The sequence below is a fragment of the Vitis riparia genome, chromosome 10 (genome assembly GCF_004353265.1).
Source record: "Vitis riparia cultivar Riparia Gloire de Montpellier isolate 1030 chromosome 10, EGFV_Vit.rip_1.0, whole genome shotgun sequence".
Lineage (NCBI taxonomy): Eukaryota > Viridiplantae > Streptophyta > Magnoliopsida > Vitales > Vitaceae > Vitis > Vitis riparia.
Window position 1 is genome coordinate 2,992,182 of NC_048440.1, and position 14,916 is coordinate 3,007,097.

At 33.4% G+C, this 14,916-nt stretch overlaps 1 protein-coding gene and 1 pseudogene across 1 annotated transcript; both read left to right on the forward strand.

Annotated features, from left to right (window-relative positions):
* The first annotated feature begins 1,273 nt into the window (after window positions 1-1,273).
* Window positions 1,274-8,693, forward strand: LOC117923294 (annotated as a pseudogene).
* Window positions 8,694-9,737: 1,044 nt separating this feature from the next.
* LOC117924061 (pentatricopeptide repeat-containing protein At5g40410, mitochondrial-like) lies at window positions 9,738-11,259 on the forward strand. The gene is made up of 2 exons (XM_034842613.1): window positions 9,738-10,659; window positions 10,734-11,259. Exons 1-2 carry the CDS (start codon window positions 10,613-10,615, stop codon window positions 11,008-11,010), a joined length of 324 nt encoding a protein of 107 aa, XP_034698504.1. The 5' UTR covers window positions 9,738-10,612; the 3' UTR covers window positions 11,011-11,259.
* Window positions 11,260-14,916: the final 3,657 nt, after the last annotated feature.

Genomic DNA, 14,916 nt, shown 5'->3' on the forward strand with positions numbered 1-14,916 from the left:
ACATAGTAAAAAAATTTTCTAACATGTCTTATTTTGTGATTTTTTTTTCTCCACACAACTTTAATTGAGAGTTGATTTTGAAAAGTGTGGAGCTATATTCACTAACAATTTTAAAATCCTGCAGCCTCAGGTGCATCCAATCATATCAAGCTTTTAGGAGAATCATAGTTTTTTGGTGGTCATATCTTTCCTTCAAATTACTCCATAGAGTAAAAGGGTCTTTTACTATAAGATACTCATTTTTTAAACCTTCATGGAGGTGATGGCGAAGGAAAATTAACGCTTTTACGCAATCCTATAGGGATGATTGATTTCCTTCTTTGATCGTAGCTCCGAGATTCATTATATTAAGATGTATTTCAGCATAAAGGATCCAAGATAGATAGTTTTTTCCCGAAATGTCAAGTACCAGAAATTCGAGTTTTGTGATATTCAACATTATCAAATAACTTCGTATATATAACAAAACAATATTATTAGAATCAGTTATAATAAATTAATAGCATTGGTATAACTTTTGATTATAAACAAAATCAAATAATTTGCTTATAACTTTTAACAATATATAACAAAACAAAATCTAACAACAATATAAATATGTAAAATTTTATTCTATATAAACAACTTCAAGTTTAAAATACGAGAAATACCTTTAGATTAATTCGTACTGATAACGTGTTGTAAAACGAGGATAAATGCAATTCAAAGTAGAGATAAGATATATATTCTTTAACAATATATATAATTGGAGGAAGGAATCAGATAAGAGAGTTGAAAGAATGAAAGATAGAGAGAATGAGAGAAATTGAGAAATTTCTTTTTTGCTTGGAAGTACATATTACAGGGAATGAGAAACCTTTTTATATGCTTTCCAAATGGTTTCCATTAATATTCCCATTAATGAATATAAATGGAATCAAAAATAATATTTAATGATTTCCGTTAATGAATATAAATGGAATCATAAATAATATTTAATTAATATTTATTAAAATTAATGTGGTGACATTCATTACTTCAGTTATAATTTTTTTTTTCGAGTTATTTTCAGTTGCCACGTGGGCAATCTAGATTCTACCCTCAAAAAATAATTTTCATTCTTGACTTACGTGGCAAGAAATTCTATTGCGATAGGAGGATTTACAATTGGCCAATAACACACTACCATGTAAAATTGTCACGTGACTGCACCAAAGATGTCACGTGCAATTCACTTGATATTCCCAATCACAGGCGTGGCCTTCTCCTTACCCACCCATCCATCTTTCATTTCGCAACACAGTTCAGCTTCGAGCCTCTGCCAACATCCCTCACCAAAACGACGTCGTTAATGGAGACGATCGTCTCAAATTCGATGCCTATCTCTGTCCCATCCCTCCCTCCGGTTCGTGCAGTTCCCTCCCCAAGAAAACTAGAGTTCAGCTCCTTCACGCCTAAAACGACGTTGTTCGGGTCGCGGAGTCAGAGGAAGCTAGGGTTCCGATGCTCTCCGGTGCGCAGAGCTGCGGTGACGTGCGGCGGCGTCGCGGAGATCAAAGAGAGCCAGTTCTCCGACGTCGTTTTGAAGGCTGATGGGCCAGTTCTCGTAGAGTTCGTCGCCACTTGGTGCGGTCCCTGCCGGTTGATCTCTCTGGCTATGGAAGCGATTGCTTAGGTTTTGATTTATTCTCTTTATCCATTTGAAGTGCATTGGTTTTATTGTTTCGCGTTGTGTTTGGCTGCCGGGAAAACGAGCGAAAAGCTTAGAAAAAAACAGAAAAGAATGGAATTGTTGTATGTTGAAGAGCCTGCTCGGAAGCAGAAATGATATCGGCTTCTACTTTTTTAAAACAGAACGTGATTTTATAACAGTGAGTCGTTTTAGGAGATGTTAGAATTTCTTTCAATTTGTACTAGTGCGTCGCTTTTGTAGCTTTGTGCTGTTTGTTTGGTTGCCCAGAGACGGAAAAAAAAGAAAAAAAAAAAAAAGAGAGATAAGAACGAAAATTTGAATATTGAGGGCCTGTTTGGCCTAGAAATGAGGAATACTTTTAGTTTTTTGAAACAGAAAAATGGAAATGAGGCGTAAAACATGTTTTCTGGTAACATGTTATGAAGAGCTGTTAAAGAAAACATTGTAAAAATAAGTCATTTAGAAATCAATAAAAATTTGTTTTCAGCATTTTATAAAACGCAAGCACTATAATCATTGAAAATGATCCAAAAAAAGAAGTGTTTGCTGTTTTCATTTTGGTAACAAACAGTCTGAACCTTTCATTATTTAGGACCTAGGCAAACAAACAGAGCTTTCTACTGAGATTAGCACCACTGCCAATGTTGACTGGCAAAACATTATAAAATAAGATTGAGGGCTTTGTTTTCTTTTTATCCAGTTTCTGAGCAGGCAAACAGGGATACTAAAAAGCATAGTGACATACTGACGTATTTGGGAATTTTGAACTAGCTAATTGGGCGTCAGTAAATATTTATCAGAATGATGAGGGAAAATTTTGGGAATGAATTCATGAGTAACTGTAAAACTAATATATTTTTAAAAAAATTCCTTTGAAACGAGTGTTTTAATTATTTGGAATCCTGTAAAATAATTTTGGATTGTTCATAATATATGGGGTGTTTGTTAAAGGTTTGAATATTACGTGAAACCATAGGATAAATATAATTTTGATTTGTCTGTTGAAAAATTGAGAAAAAATTTGGAAAATTTAAAAATGATTTGAGAAATGTAAAGTTATATATACTTAAAAGCTATACTGAAATTGTACTAAGAGTATGTGTCTGTCATTTTCCTGTCTTTAGAAGAAACATAACTGTGCAATTAATTTCGAAAGCACTCTCCCACTTCTATTAGATCCTCAATTTTTGTTAAAATGGTAAAAACAAGAACCCTCTTAGGGAATATGAGGTTCAGTTTTAGGTCTTTCCAGAAATAATGAGTTTTAGGTTTCTGAAACTGGGGAAAAAGGAATAAGAAGCACTTTGAAACCAGAAAGAATAGGGCCTGTTTGGCAACATTTTTAAAACAAACTTTTGAAAATGATTTTTTAAAATAGTTCTCAATTATTTTCTGGAATGAAATTTGTTTTTGAACTCAAAATATGTAAAACAATTTTATTGGCTAATTCTCTGTGAAATAACTTTTTGCTTGTAAATTAGGCAAAAATTATATATATATATATATATATATATATATATATATATATATATTATTGTCTAATCTCCATATTTCTAACAGTTTCTCAAAAAATTTACTAAAAGCACCTCAAATCTGCTAAAAACACCTCAAGTTCTTTAGCTTAGTGATTTTTATAGCCTATTTATTTAATGATCCATAGAGAAACTGAAGCAGGGATTGGGTGAATATTCATTGCAAATCCATTAATAGTAATGATTATTTTGCTAAAGCAGAGCGTGATATCAGGTGTCCACTTATTTGTATGCTCACTAGGCTTATCTGAGTTGTTGCTCTGTAATTTATGTTTACTATCTTTATTTAGTGCATTATTCTCAAGATGTCATGGAGTTGAAAGGTACCTATGGTAGTGTCAATAGGCCTGGAGTGGGAGTAATTTTGTAGTATTCATAGACTTGATACTATTTTTTTTAGTCATTTTTTTCTTTTACTGTTTTTTCCTTTTCTTTTTCTTTTTCAAAATAAGAGCAGATGTATAGGATGCAGATAAAGAAACGATCCCAAATAAACATAGAAAGTAGTACAAGTATTAGGTCTCATTTGGGTATCCTTCGAATTTTTAGAAATAGAAGCTAGTAATGATTTTTGTATAGAAAGTAGAAACTCTTATAAAAAAAATTATAGACTTATTTTGTCTTTAAAAATTTATTTTAAACAATTTTAAAATTTAAAGTAATAAAACCTTTGATTCAGTATAGAAAGTAAAATGCAAGGAGAGTATAATTGAAAGGACCTTAGGAATCACTCCTAGAAACCTTTAGGCTTCACACTCAAGTACTCTTTGTATCACACAAAGAAAATAATGGTTGTTGGAAATTCATTCATTCATTGATTCCTCTCAAAAGACTAATCAACTACTATATAAGACTTTCATAGGGACTTGTAACTCTTTGGAACTAAACACATAGTAATAATGCAACTTGAAAATAACAAACTTGGACTGACTACTGACCACATTAAAGACTATTGGAAAATGACAATAATAATGACTGAAAATGGTAACTTATAACCATTGACTAGACCCATAACTTGATTTCTAGAAATTACTTTCTAGGCTGAACTCATATTGACTTATATAAGATCCCGACAAAGCCCATTATCATCTAGAGAGTGCCAAATTAAAGTTTGGGCCTTGGAGCTCACTCCTTTGCGCCTTTGATAAACTTTTAAAGGTGGCTGCCACTTGTCTCCATCAACCTTTTTGATATCTTAATTTTTTTTAAACAACTTTTAAAAACCATTATCTATTTATCTATTTATCTATTTAATGTAAGTCTCTAAGAGTTTTATACTTTTTATATTACTTATTTTATTGTTTTTAAAAATAGAAAACATAAAGTATGTCCAAATGTACACTTAGCTAGTGAAACTAGTCTTGATAACATATAGGTTCAATCTCAACTTCGAATGTGATAACAAACATCCTTATCAGCACCCTACTGCTTTTGGCTCCCCATTCTTAATTTCTCTTCTTTCTTTATATGCTGTTGTCTTTTCAGTCTTATCATTTGTGAAACTGTCATTCTAAAAATACCCTACTTTCCTCCTGATCTTTCTCTCCTTCTTAGACCTATCAGTTGTTGGTTCCTTCTTCAGTGCTACCTCCCCGGGCAGCTGCTCCAGCTTTTCCTCCTCTTGAACACCCTGCAAAAGGGTGCCTAGATGGGTTCCGGGTAGACTTCTCCGATGGTTAAGTTAGTTGAAGCCTTTTTTGCCTTAGGAAGGAAGAAATCCAGAAAAAACCACTTACCTCAGATTCTTGTCATTTCATTGTCTTATATCATGAATCTTGTATTCATGACTAAGGTTCTTTTTAAATTTTGTTTTTAATGGTGCAGTAGCGTCTCATTGATGGTGTGTGACAATAGAGTTGAGCGTAATAGATGTGTATTTATGGAGTGACCCTGCTCAGTTAGGTTTTGTGTGTATGGGGTTCAGCGCCCATTTAGGGGAGGAGTCTGGGTCCCCACAATGCCCCCCTTTTCCTGATTAGGCTTGATGGAGCCAAGAGAGCTAGGTAGGAAAAGAAGCATTTTGTGTGGTTCTACTGTGCAGCAAGAAAAGGCTTTAGGCTTTAGGCTATGTTCTGGTTTTAACACAAGGTCAGATTATATTGGAAGAGCTGTTGGCCCTGTTTAATTAAGAGCAGTTATGATTTTAAGCTCATCTTAGCTCATCTTACACCTAGTTAGGATAGATACTACCCACAAAGTGAATCAAGCCATACATACCCATGTATCTTCAACTCTGACTATATTTTAAAAGCATAAACAATTTAGGCTAAGATCAAGTTTATGCCTAAACATCATTGGGAAGTAGACCAGACTTTGTCAATGATGAAGAAATTGGTGATGCTAACGGAATTTGCTGAAGGTAATGGAGAAATTGGAGAGTTTGATAAAAGCTGCTAAAGGAAGTAACTTCGCATTGATAATCTCCTCAAAGCTATATGCAGAAACTAGGTGGAGGGACAGTGTGGCAAGGTCCAGACACTTTGCAAGGAAAGGAGAAGGTTTACAATAAGGGTTACATGACTTTGATAAGCCTATTGTTTTCTTTTAATCCTGTGGTATGGGCAGTTCGCACTAGGAGGGATTCAACTAAATTGCCTTGAAAATATACATCGTAGGAGACTTTCCTCCTAATCTAAGTCATCAATGGTCTGAGTGGAAGCTGTTGTTTATGATTTGGTAAGGAGTTTTAGTTGTCTGTCTCAGGGGGTGTGCCCTGTGTCCACCAATAATTGGGGTTTTAGGGTTTAATATATTTAGGGCAAGGCACCAGCAATGGATTAAATCTGGCAGAGTCCCTTATTTTTTATTTTTTTTTGTTTTTTTTTTTTGCAAGAGTGGATATTCCTATGGCTTGGAAGCATGCCTTCTACCCATTGGAATCCAACTTTTGTTAAACCTTGGGTTCGCTCTACTTAATAGTCAATTCCCCCATTCTTTGCATGGACACTATGGCCTTGTGTGGGCATTGTGGCCTTGAGTGGGCACTATGACCTTGAGTGGGCATCGCAGCCTTGAATGGATACTGGGGCCTTGTGTGAGCACTGTGGGCTTGAGAGGGCGTTGTGGCCTTGAGAGGGTGTTGTGGCCGTGAGATGGCATTGTGGCCTTGAATGGGCACAATGGCCTTGAGTGGGCATTGCAGCCTTGAATGGACACTGGGACACTGAGACACTGGGTTGAGAGGGCGTTGTGGCCTTGAATGGGCACTATGGCCTTGAGTGGGCATTGCAGCCTTGAATGGACACTGGGACACTGGGACACTGGGACACTGGGACACTGGGTTGCTTTACACAACCCAGCACAAAGCCAAGGATAATCCACCAAAACTCTCTCCTTAAACCAATCATTTGAATGCCATGAAAGCAGAAGCTCCTTCACAAATCTAGGAAGCAATTGGACTAAGCTCAACCTCTACATCAATTATTCTAAAGTGCAACTTTGAACAGGCAATGGATAACAAGAAAAACAATGAACAACACCATACATGGTGAAGTCTCCTGTCATAACACTGTTATGCTTCTATTTTGAAGTTATTTAAACTTAAAACATTGAGAGAAAATTTCCAAGCATAAAATATTTCCTTCTGGGACATTCACAAAGTTCCAGATAGATAGTGTTCATGTGTCCCGTGCTTTTTGATTAATGAGATGAAAAAATTGAAGGATATTGTTGAAGTTTCATGATATATACTGTACCTTCTGAACTCGTTGTTTATTTATAGGACTAAAAACTTTAACACTCATTATGGAAACTTGTTGAATGCATCTCATGTTTTGTGGCTTATTTCTAGCAAGCTGGCTGGAAGTTTGTTGCTTGTTGGGTTGAAGAACCAGTCATGGTTCATAGCCACATGGTATTGATTTATTAAGCATTTATTGATACCTCCCTTCTCCACATGTTTTCCTTCAGAGAGGGGAATGACACCTAAGATCTAACCAGCTACTTTTGGGTTCCTTTTTAGTTGAGACAATACAGACAATATTGAAACTCTGTGGTTGAAACTAAACTTTTAGGATCTTGCCTTTTTGAATTTCGTCTGAACTGTGCGAGGATAAAGAATTTATATGCCTAGTTTTTTTGGAACTATAACATTTAACATTTGTTAACATTTGTTTGACTGCCATGTTAACATTTGTTTAGTGTGAAAAGTTACTGCAAAATGGAACTCAGATTTCTCCAGAAATATGTTGATAATATACATATTTTAAATCCACATATTGATTTGATTGTTAAAATGAATGGGAACATGGGTTGCTTTTTAAGCAGCATTCAGGAATTACTGTCGACTAATGGGAAATGCTAATCCCTTCTGTTGAGTTATTCAGTAATGAACCAACAATGTATATTGAGCGTGTTGACACTCTTCCTCATCAGCAGCTTTTTTTGCATGGGTGCTCATTAAATGTGGGAAAATAAAGAAAACATTAAAATTTGAACTCATGACTTCCTGAAAACTAAGACTCTGACACCATGTTAAGCAACTATTTTGACCCATCAAACTGTTAAGTTATGAGCCAAAACATATTTCCAGTCAACTTAGCTAAAAACCCTAGCAACTTTCCTTCTAGTCGCCATCCAAACAAAATTAAGAGAGGACAGACTTTTCATCAACTGCTCAAAAAGAATAGATTTGTTCCTTTACCCTAAAAACGGTGGGAATGCAAACACCATATGGGGGTTCGGAAGTAAGTTAGTTGTACCTATATTTTTTGACTTTTGTAAATGACACCATGCATGCAAACTTGAAACATCTATATAAATGCCATTTGTTGGTCATCTTCTCTCTTTCCCTAGTTTTCATCTTCACTTGGTTAAAACTTGAATGTTAGGATCCTAAACTAAATTTGTAATGAGTTTTCAACCAAGCTGCCCAGATTATCCAAGAGATCCAACCCATTGCTTGAGCAGTATAGACATCACGCTTGGGCATTTTTATCTAAGTTTTGTTTGGATCCTAAACTAAATTTTGTAATGAGTCTTCACTTGGGCATTTTTATCTTGCTCATGGTACACCATATTTTTCTTTTGTTGCGTTTGTGAATAAGCTCTCTGGATTTTCATTTTTGACAGGTTACTTATACTGATGAAGCTGACATTAACAGTAGCTTTCTCTAATACTATCATCTTATATTTTCTATCTTTTTCTGAAACAAAGTTCTTTCGAAAATATCCAGGAATATGGGGACAGATTAACAGTTGTAAAGATCGATCATGATGCAAACCCGCGACTAATTGAAGAGTACAAAGTCTATGGATTGCCAACTCTGATACTCTTCAAGAATGGACAGGAAGTTCCAGAAAGCAGGAGGGAAGGTGCAATCACAAAAGGCAAGCTCAAAGAGTACGTGGATGCTCTTTTGGAGTCGATATCAGTGGCATAGTCCTCTTTTGGATTGCAGAAAATTTGCTGGGTAATTATCTCCTTCTTCTGTATACTAATTCTTATCCCATTTCATTTGTATAGTATATATTGCTGTAAACAACGAAAAGAATTGATCCTGAGATTAGATTAGAGGTGTAGGTCAAATGTACTTTTTCTGGTATGTACTCCCTGAATATTCATGGAAAACTGATGTTAGTGTTCTTTGCTAATAAATGACGTCACCCATATTCCTCTATGGCAAAACTTGAATTGAGTGAGATACTAATAGTACAGAGACTGAGAATGAAGGCGAATAATTGAAAAAGAGAAATAGAAAAACAATAATCAAAACACAGTTTTTGAAAATAATTATTTGATACGGTCCTCAATTATTTTTCGGAAATAAAATTCCGTTTAAGGACTTAAATATGAAAAATAACTTTTTTGATTTATTCATAAAGAAGGTGTTCCACACTTATATATAATACAAAAGTTTTTAAATATTTCATTTTTATATTATTGCTTAAGCATTTTATAAAAAAATAATAATTGAAAAACAGATCAAATTTGTTTTAAAAAATAATTAAAAATTGCTTTTATCAAAAGTTAAGAGGCCTAAGGCAACTTGGTTCTAAGAGCATGTAGTCAAAATTTTCTTTTTCTTTTCTTTTTATCTTTTCCATTGTATGGATTGAATTCTCAAATTAAGGTTCAAAGTATTTATACTTTCAAAAGTATAATAGAGTTTTCTTAATTCATTATCAATAATAATATTCATATAAATATAAAAATAGAAATATTAAAAGAAATAGTATAAAAATAAAATATTTTCTAATTATTAGCCTCCTAAAAGAGTTAGATGACTACCATTTTTCTTGCAACATGTAGCTTGGGTTTAAAAATTATATGAAACATCTAAACCATAAACTTGTAAATTTGTTGATTGTTTGAAAAAAAAAAGCATGTTGGATAATAATTTTTATTAAGTGATATAAAGTTGTATTGATCGTGTAATTTCATAATTTTATCGTGTATTTAAAAAAATTAAGAATGAAAAAAAAGCATGGTGGATATGTGTCCAACCCGTCTAACCCTTTTTATATAAAAGGATAATTGTCTTATGTTTTTGCACATATATTTCATCAAATGTCTCGCTTTTACATTGAAGTGGGTGGAGTGACGCAAAATTGCAGAGTTCCATGAGCAGAACTCCAAACCCACTCACAAATCCTCTCCCTCTTCAATCCCTGCAAAACCCTGAGACATCTCAAACAACTCCATGCCCAGATCGTCACCCACCATAACTCCCCTTTTCCACTCTCCGCCTTGGCCTCTCTCTCTCTGCCCTTTCCCCATTTCCAACGTTCCTGGCCTATGCCAAGACCATCTTCCACCATCTCCAAAACCCACCTCCCTCACTCTACAACTCCCTCATCAGAGCCCTCTCCTCAAGTAAAACCCCACTTGAAGCACTCCCATTGTACCACACAATGCTCCAAAGCGGCTTAAAGCCTGATCACATGACGTACCCTTTTGTTATAAAAGCTTGTAATGAGTCATCCATGACTTGGTTTGGGTTATTGGTTCATACCCATGTTGTTAAAAGTGGTTTTGAGTGCGATTCTTATATTGTCAGCTCTTTGATTCATTTATAAGCAAATGGGAAAGATTTGGGTGCTGCTAAGCAGCTTTTTAATCTGTGTTCTGACAGAGATCTGGTTTCTTGGAATGCAATGATTGATGGGTATGTTAAGCGTGGTGAAATGGGGTATGTCCAGATAGTGTTTGATAGGATGGTATGTAGGGACGTGATTTCTTAGAATACTGTGATCAATGGCTATGCAATTGTTGGGAAGATTGACGAAGCTAAGAGACTGTTTGATGAAATGCCTGAGAGAAATCTGGTATCTTGGAATTCCATGTTGGCTGGGTTTGTCAAATGTGGGAATGTGGAGGACGCTTTTGGGCTGTTCAGTGAGATGCCCTGTAGGGATGTAGTGTCATGGAACTCCATGTGGGATCCATGGCAACTTTGAGCTGGGTGAGATGGTGGGAAAACGCCTCATCAACCTTCAGGCATGCCACAGTGGCCGGTAAAACCCTTTCACCTATGCTGGAAAAGCCTAAATTCACATGACTAACCTGTTTTCCAATTTTTCCTCAACAGCTACATCCTCCTCTCAAACATATATGCAGCAGCAAAAAAATGGGACGATGCAAGAAAAGTGAGGAACCTTATGAAGGTCAACGGCATCTCCAAGGTGCCAGGAGTGAGCGTGATTGAGTTGAAAGGCATGGTGCATCGGTTTGTGGCTGGTGACTGGTCACACCCGGAATCAAACAAGATATATGAGAAGTTGAATGAGATACACAAGGCTGAAGAGTGCAATTGGGTATTCAGCAGATACCGGGAATGTGTTGTTGGACATGGAAGAGGAAGATAAAGAGCATGCTCTAGCTGTTCATAGTGAGAAGCTGGCCATTGCTTATGGGCTACTACACTTGGATTCAAAAGAAGCCATTAGGATTCTGAAGAACCTTAGGGTTTGCAGAGATTGTCACCATGTCACCAAGCTGATTTCAAAGGTTTATGGTCGAGAAATTATTGTAAGGGATCGGAATCGGTTTCATCATTTTGAAGATGGTGAATGTTCCTGTCTTGATTTTTGGTAGAGTCAGTGTTAAATATTGAATATGGGTTTATTTATTATAATTTAATAATAAAAAGATAAAAATTGATAATATTTTTAATAATATGTTATGTAATAAAATTTAATCAACTTTTAAATTGGTTTTTAATAAAAGACGCAGTTTTTTTCTTCTTTTTTTTTGTTTTAAAAATAATTAAAAAAAATGTATATAAGATACCAAAATTCTTAAAGACATATAGAAAAGGTAATAATTTTAAAAGTGATGATATGAGTCACATTTCTAAATCTATAGATTAAAAAAAATGTGATGCCAATTTGTTTTTGAGAAAAAAAATTAGTTTTTTTTTTTAATTTTTTTTATTATCATTTACAATTGATTGGGACAAAAACTTTTACTATTAAAATAAACATTATTCATATTAAATTGAATAAGCATTAAAAAGTTGTGTTTTTGTTAACTTTGAATTTTATCTTTAAAAATAATTTATATGACTGTTTTTTTAAAGAAATAAAAAAATAAATTTAATTTTGTATATTTTTGTTATTTTTACTAAGGAGACGTCTTCAAACTAATGAATAAAAAGATTAGAATTTAAGATACTTAAAAAGTAATTCAATATGCTAAATACTTCTATATATTGAGCTCGTTGAAAATAATTGGAGAACTTTCAACTTTGTTGTTTGTTTGTTTGTTTGTTTGTTTTTTATTCTTTTATTTATTTTTTTAAATTTATGCTTTATTGGTCTTTATTAAAACCAAATTACAATGGTTTCAATTTTAATTTTTTTTTTTAATTTTAATGTAATTTAATTTGCAAAAAATTAATGTCATTTGTATACCTCAATTATACCTTAGTTCCTTTACTTTGTACCTAGGGTTCTATGACTATGCATCTTATCATTATTTTATACTTAGTTGTCATTATTTTTGTATTATGATCATTGGTTTTTTTATATCTTGATTTTATGTGCTTGTACCCTCATTCAATTATTCAGATGTTGATCAATGATTTTTGTCGTTTATTGTATTAAAACAAGATTTTTATCTAATTCACTATTCTAAGGTAGCTTTTACTTGATAAGAATGACTTTTAGTAAAAGCTATGGTAGTATAACAGTTTAAAATATCGTCCATTAGGATGAATTATTTTTGGTAATCAAGGCTTAATTAGGAAGAAAAAAATAAATGTGATCAAGTGAAATTGGAGTGACAATTCATAATAAAAATGAAAATAGTAGTGATTTCAAATTAGGAAGAACAATTCAATAACAAAGAATCAAATTTTCAAAGAAGATTAATATGAAAAAAATCTTAGAGTTAAGATTCTCTTGAAAACACTCTATGGTGAATAGTTGTTGAGATTTACTCTTGAAAATGTGAATCTCAATAATGAACTACACCTAGAGGGGGGTGAATAGGTGTTGTAGAACAATTTAAAAATTCTCCCAACAAAGATTACCTAACCTTAGACTATCTTAATGTTAAGAAATTTTTCTTCCAATAACTTTTCAACAAAGCAAAACATCCACAAACAATAATGTATGCATCAACACTCTCCCAACAATTTATAAATGCAAAACACATGCAAATGTTTCAACACTCCTAAAAAATAAATCAAAATATAGAGTGAGAGAAAGAGACAATGAACACCGGATTTTTAACATGGAAAACCTCCGAAGAGATCAAAAACCACGGGCCTATCACCAATTGAAAACTCCACTATGAAGAATAAAAACCGAGTACAAGGTTTTACCTAGCTCAAGCTAACCAATCCTTCCCGGAATACTTGACTAGTACCTTCATTTTCAGCTTCTCCTTTTGGAGCACACTTGGAGTCCACACCAAGCTCAATCTCGGCCTCTTCTTGAATCCACACAAGAAGAAAACTGGTTTTTGCACAAACCCAAATAGAATGAGAGATTGAGATATGAAGGAAGGAAGGAATCAACCCATTTGTTGCTCAAGAAAATCCATTAAAAACTAGTTTGGAAAACATTAAGAGAATTGGATTTTCTTTGCAATCAAAAACCCCAAATTGGGAAAACAAAATGAGAAGATGAAGAACACAAGGAGTGTGGCTGCTCTCTCCACGTTTCTGCAGTCACTCTACCCAGAAAATGAGAGAAGATTGGTTTTTAAAGCGTAAAAAGAAGCCCTTAATCTAATGGTTGAGATTTGATAAAAAAAAAATTAGTTGGATCGATCCACCCCTACACTTGGATCGATCCAGAAACAGGGAAATGACAGTCTTGTACCAAAAACCATTTCTCCTAACTTTCTAACACATTTAAAGCTTAAAAACCGAGTTGATTCACATCCAATGACCACACACTCGGCTACATACCTCGGCCTCTTAGCAAAGTCTTAGTCTTCAAAGTCAAGTAGTCCGAATAGGAATAGGAAAGCCAAGTTAAGGGACACTTAGGAATTTTGTCCGGAATTGCCAACCTAGCTAAACACTCACAACTCTTCATCAAGTTATATTGTAAATATAAATTTTCATCTAAACCGATTTTTTATTTAGTTTTAAATCAAAATCTTATTTATATTCAAATTAGGTGATTTAATTTAAAGGACCAATTCAAATTACATATTTAATTCATCTTAAATTGTCTTTTAATGATTTACACAATGCAACTATTCAATTTCATTAAATTTAACTTTAAGGATTTAATAAATTACCTAATTTTTATTGTAGTGGTCATTTAAGAGAATTTGAAAAGAAAAAAAAATCCCAAATTTCAATCAATTGAATAAAAAACTCTTACCAAATTAAGCTTCATTTCCCAAATTTCAACTATTCATAGTTCAAACAAATGGACACTCAACATCATCTCAATAGGCTTTTGGAACTTTTCAAATTAAAAAATATGAAATTTAGTACCAATAATGACATTTTCACACAATTTTCATTTGAACATGCGAAATTGAAGTTGGTTGGTCACAACATTTAAACCCCTCTTTGGACGAGTTTGCATGCTCCTGAGAAGTTTTGCACATTCATGCGAAAATGACTTTCGCAAATTCCTAACTCTTGCAGCCATCATGTTCTTCTAGTTCAGTTGGCATGTTTGTGCAAAATCATTCTTTAGCTTGTTGCAACTTCTCATCCTTTATCTCACATGCCAAATTTTGCATAATGTTGCAAAATTGTTATTTCTATTTTTTTTCACACTTTTCAATCTTCTTTCTTCCATGATCAATTAAATGCATTATTTACACCTTGAAATCACTATAAAACTTACAAAAGAAGGTTAGTTATCATTGCAAGAGCAATAATATGTCAATTGGATATTTTAAGCATAATACTACTTGGAAGATGTGAAATTTATGAGAATTATGATATCAAATATGCTCTTTTTGAGCAGTAATAAGATGTAACCATATATTTTTAGCAATTAGATAAAAGATTTAATGGTTTGAAATGATATTGTAGATTTTTTCATAAAATTAGTAATATAATAAAATTAGTATTTAATGATCCTAAGCATCCTATTTAATATTAATTAAATTATAAGAAAATTAAATAAAAATTTAAAGTTGAAAGAAGTAGAGCCTTAACTCTCTTGTTGTCGAAGGTGTTTAGTTTTTTGAGAATAAAGAGTTAGGGCTTGCATATAAATTATTTTTTAAAATAATAGTTTATTCTTTATAACAAAAAATTGCTTTTATAACTTAAAAAACATGTTTAACAAATT

What these genes read in the sequence shown, in the direction of transcription:
- LOC117924061 (XM_034842613.1), top strand. Translation starts at nt 10,613, where the DNA reads ATGGTGGGAAAACGCCTCATCAACCTTCAGGCATGCCACAGTGGCCG. An exon ending in CAGGCATGCCACAGTGGCCG is followed by an intron (nt 10,660 to 10,733) that starts GTAAAACCCTTT and finishes TTTCCTCAACAG; the next exon opens with CTACATCCTCCTCTCAAACA.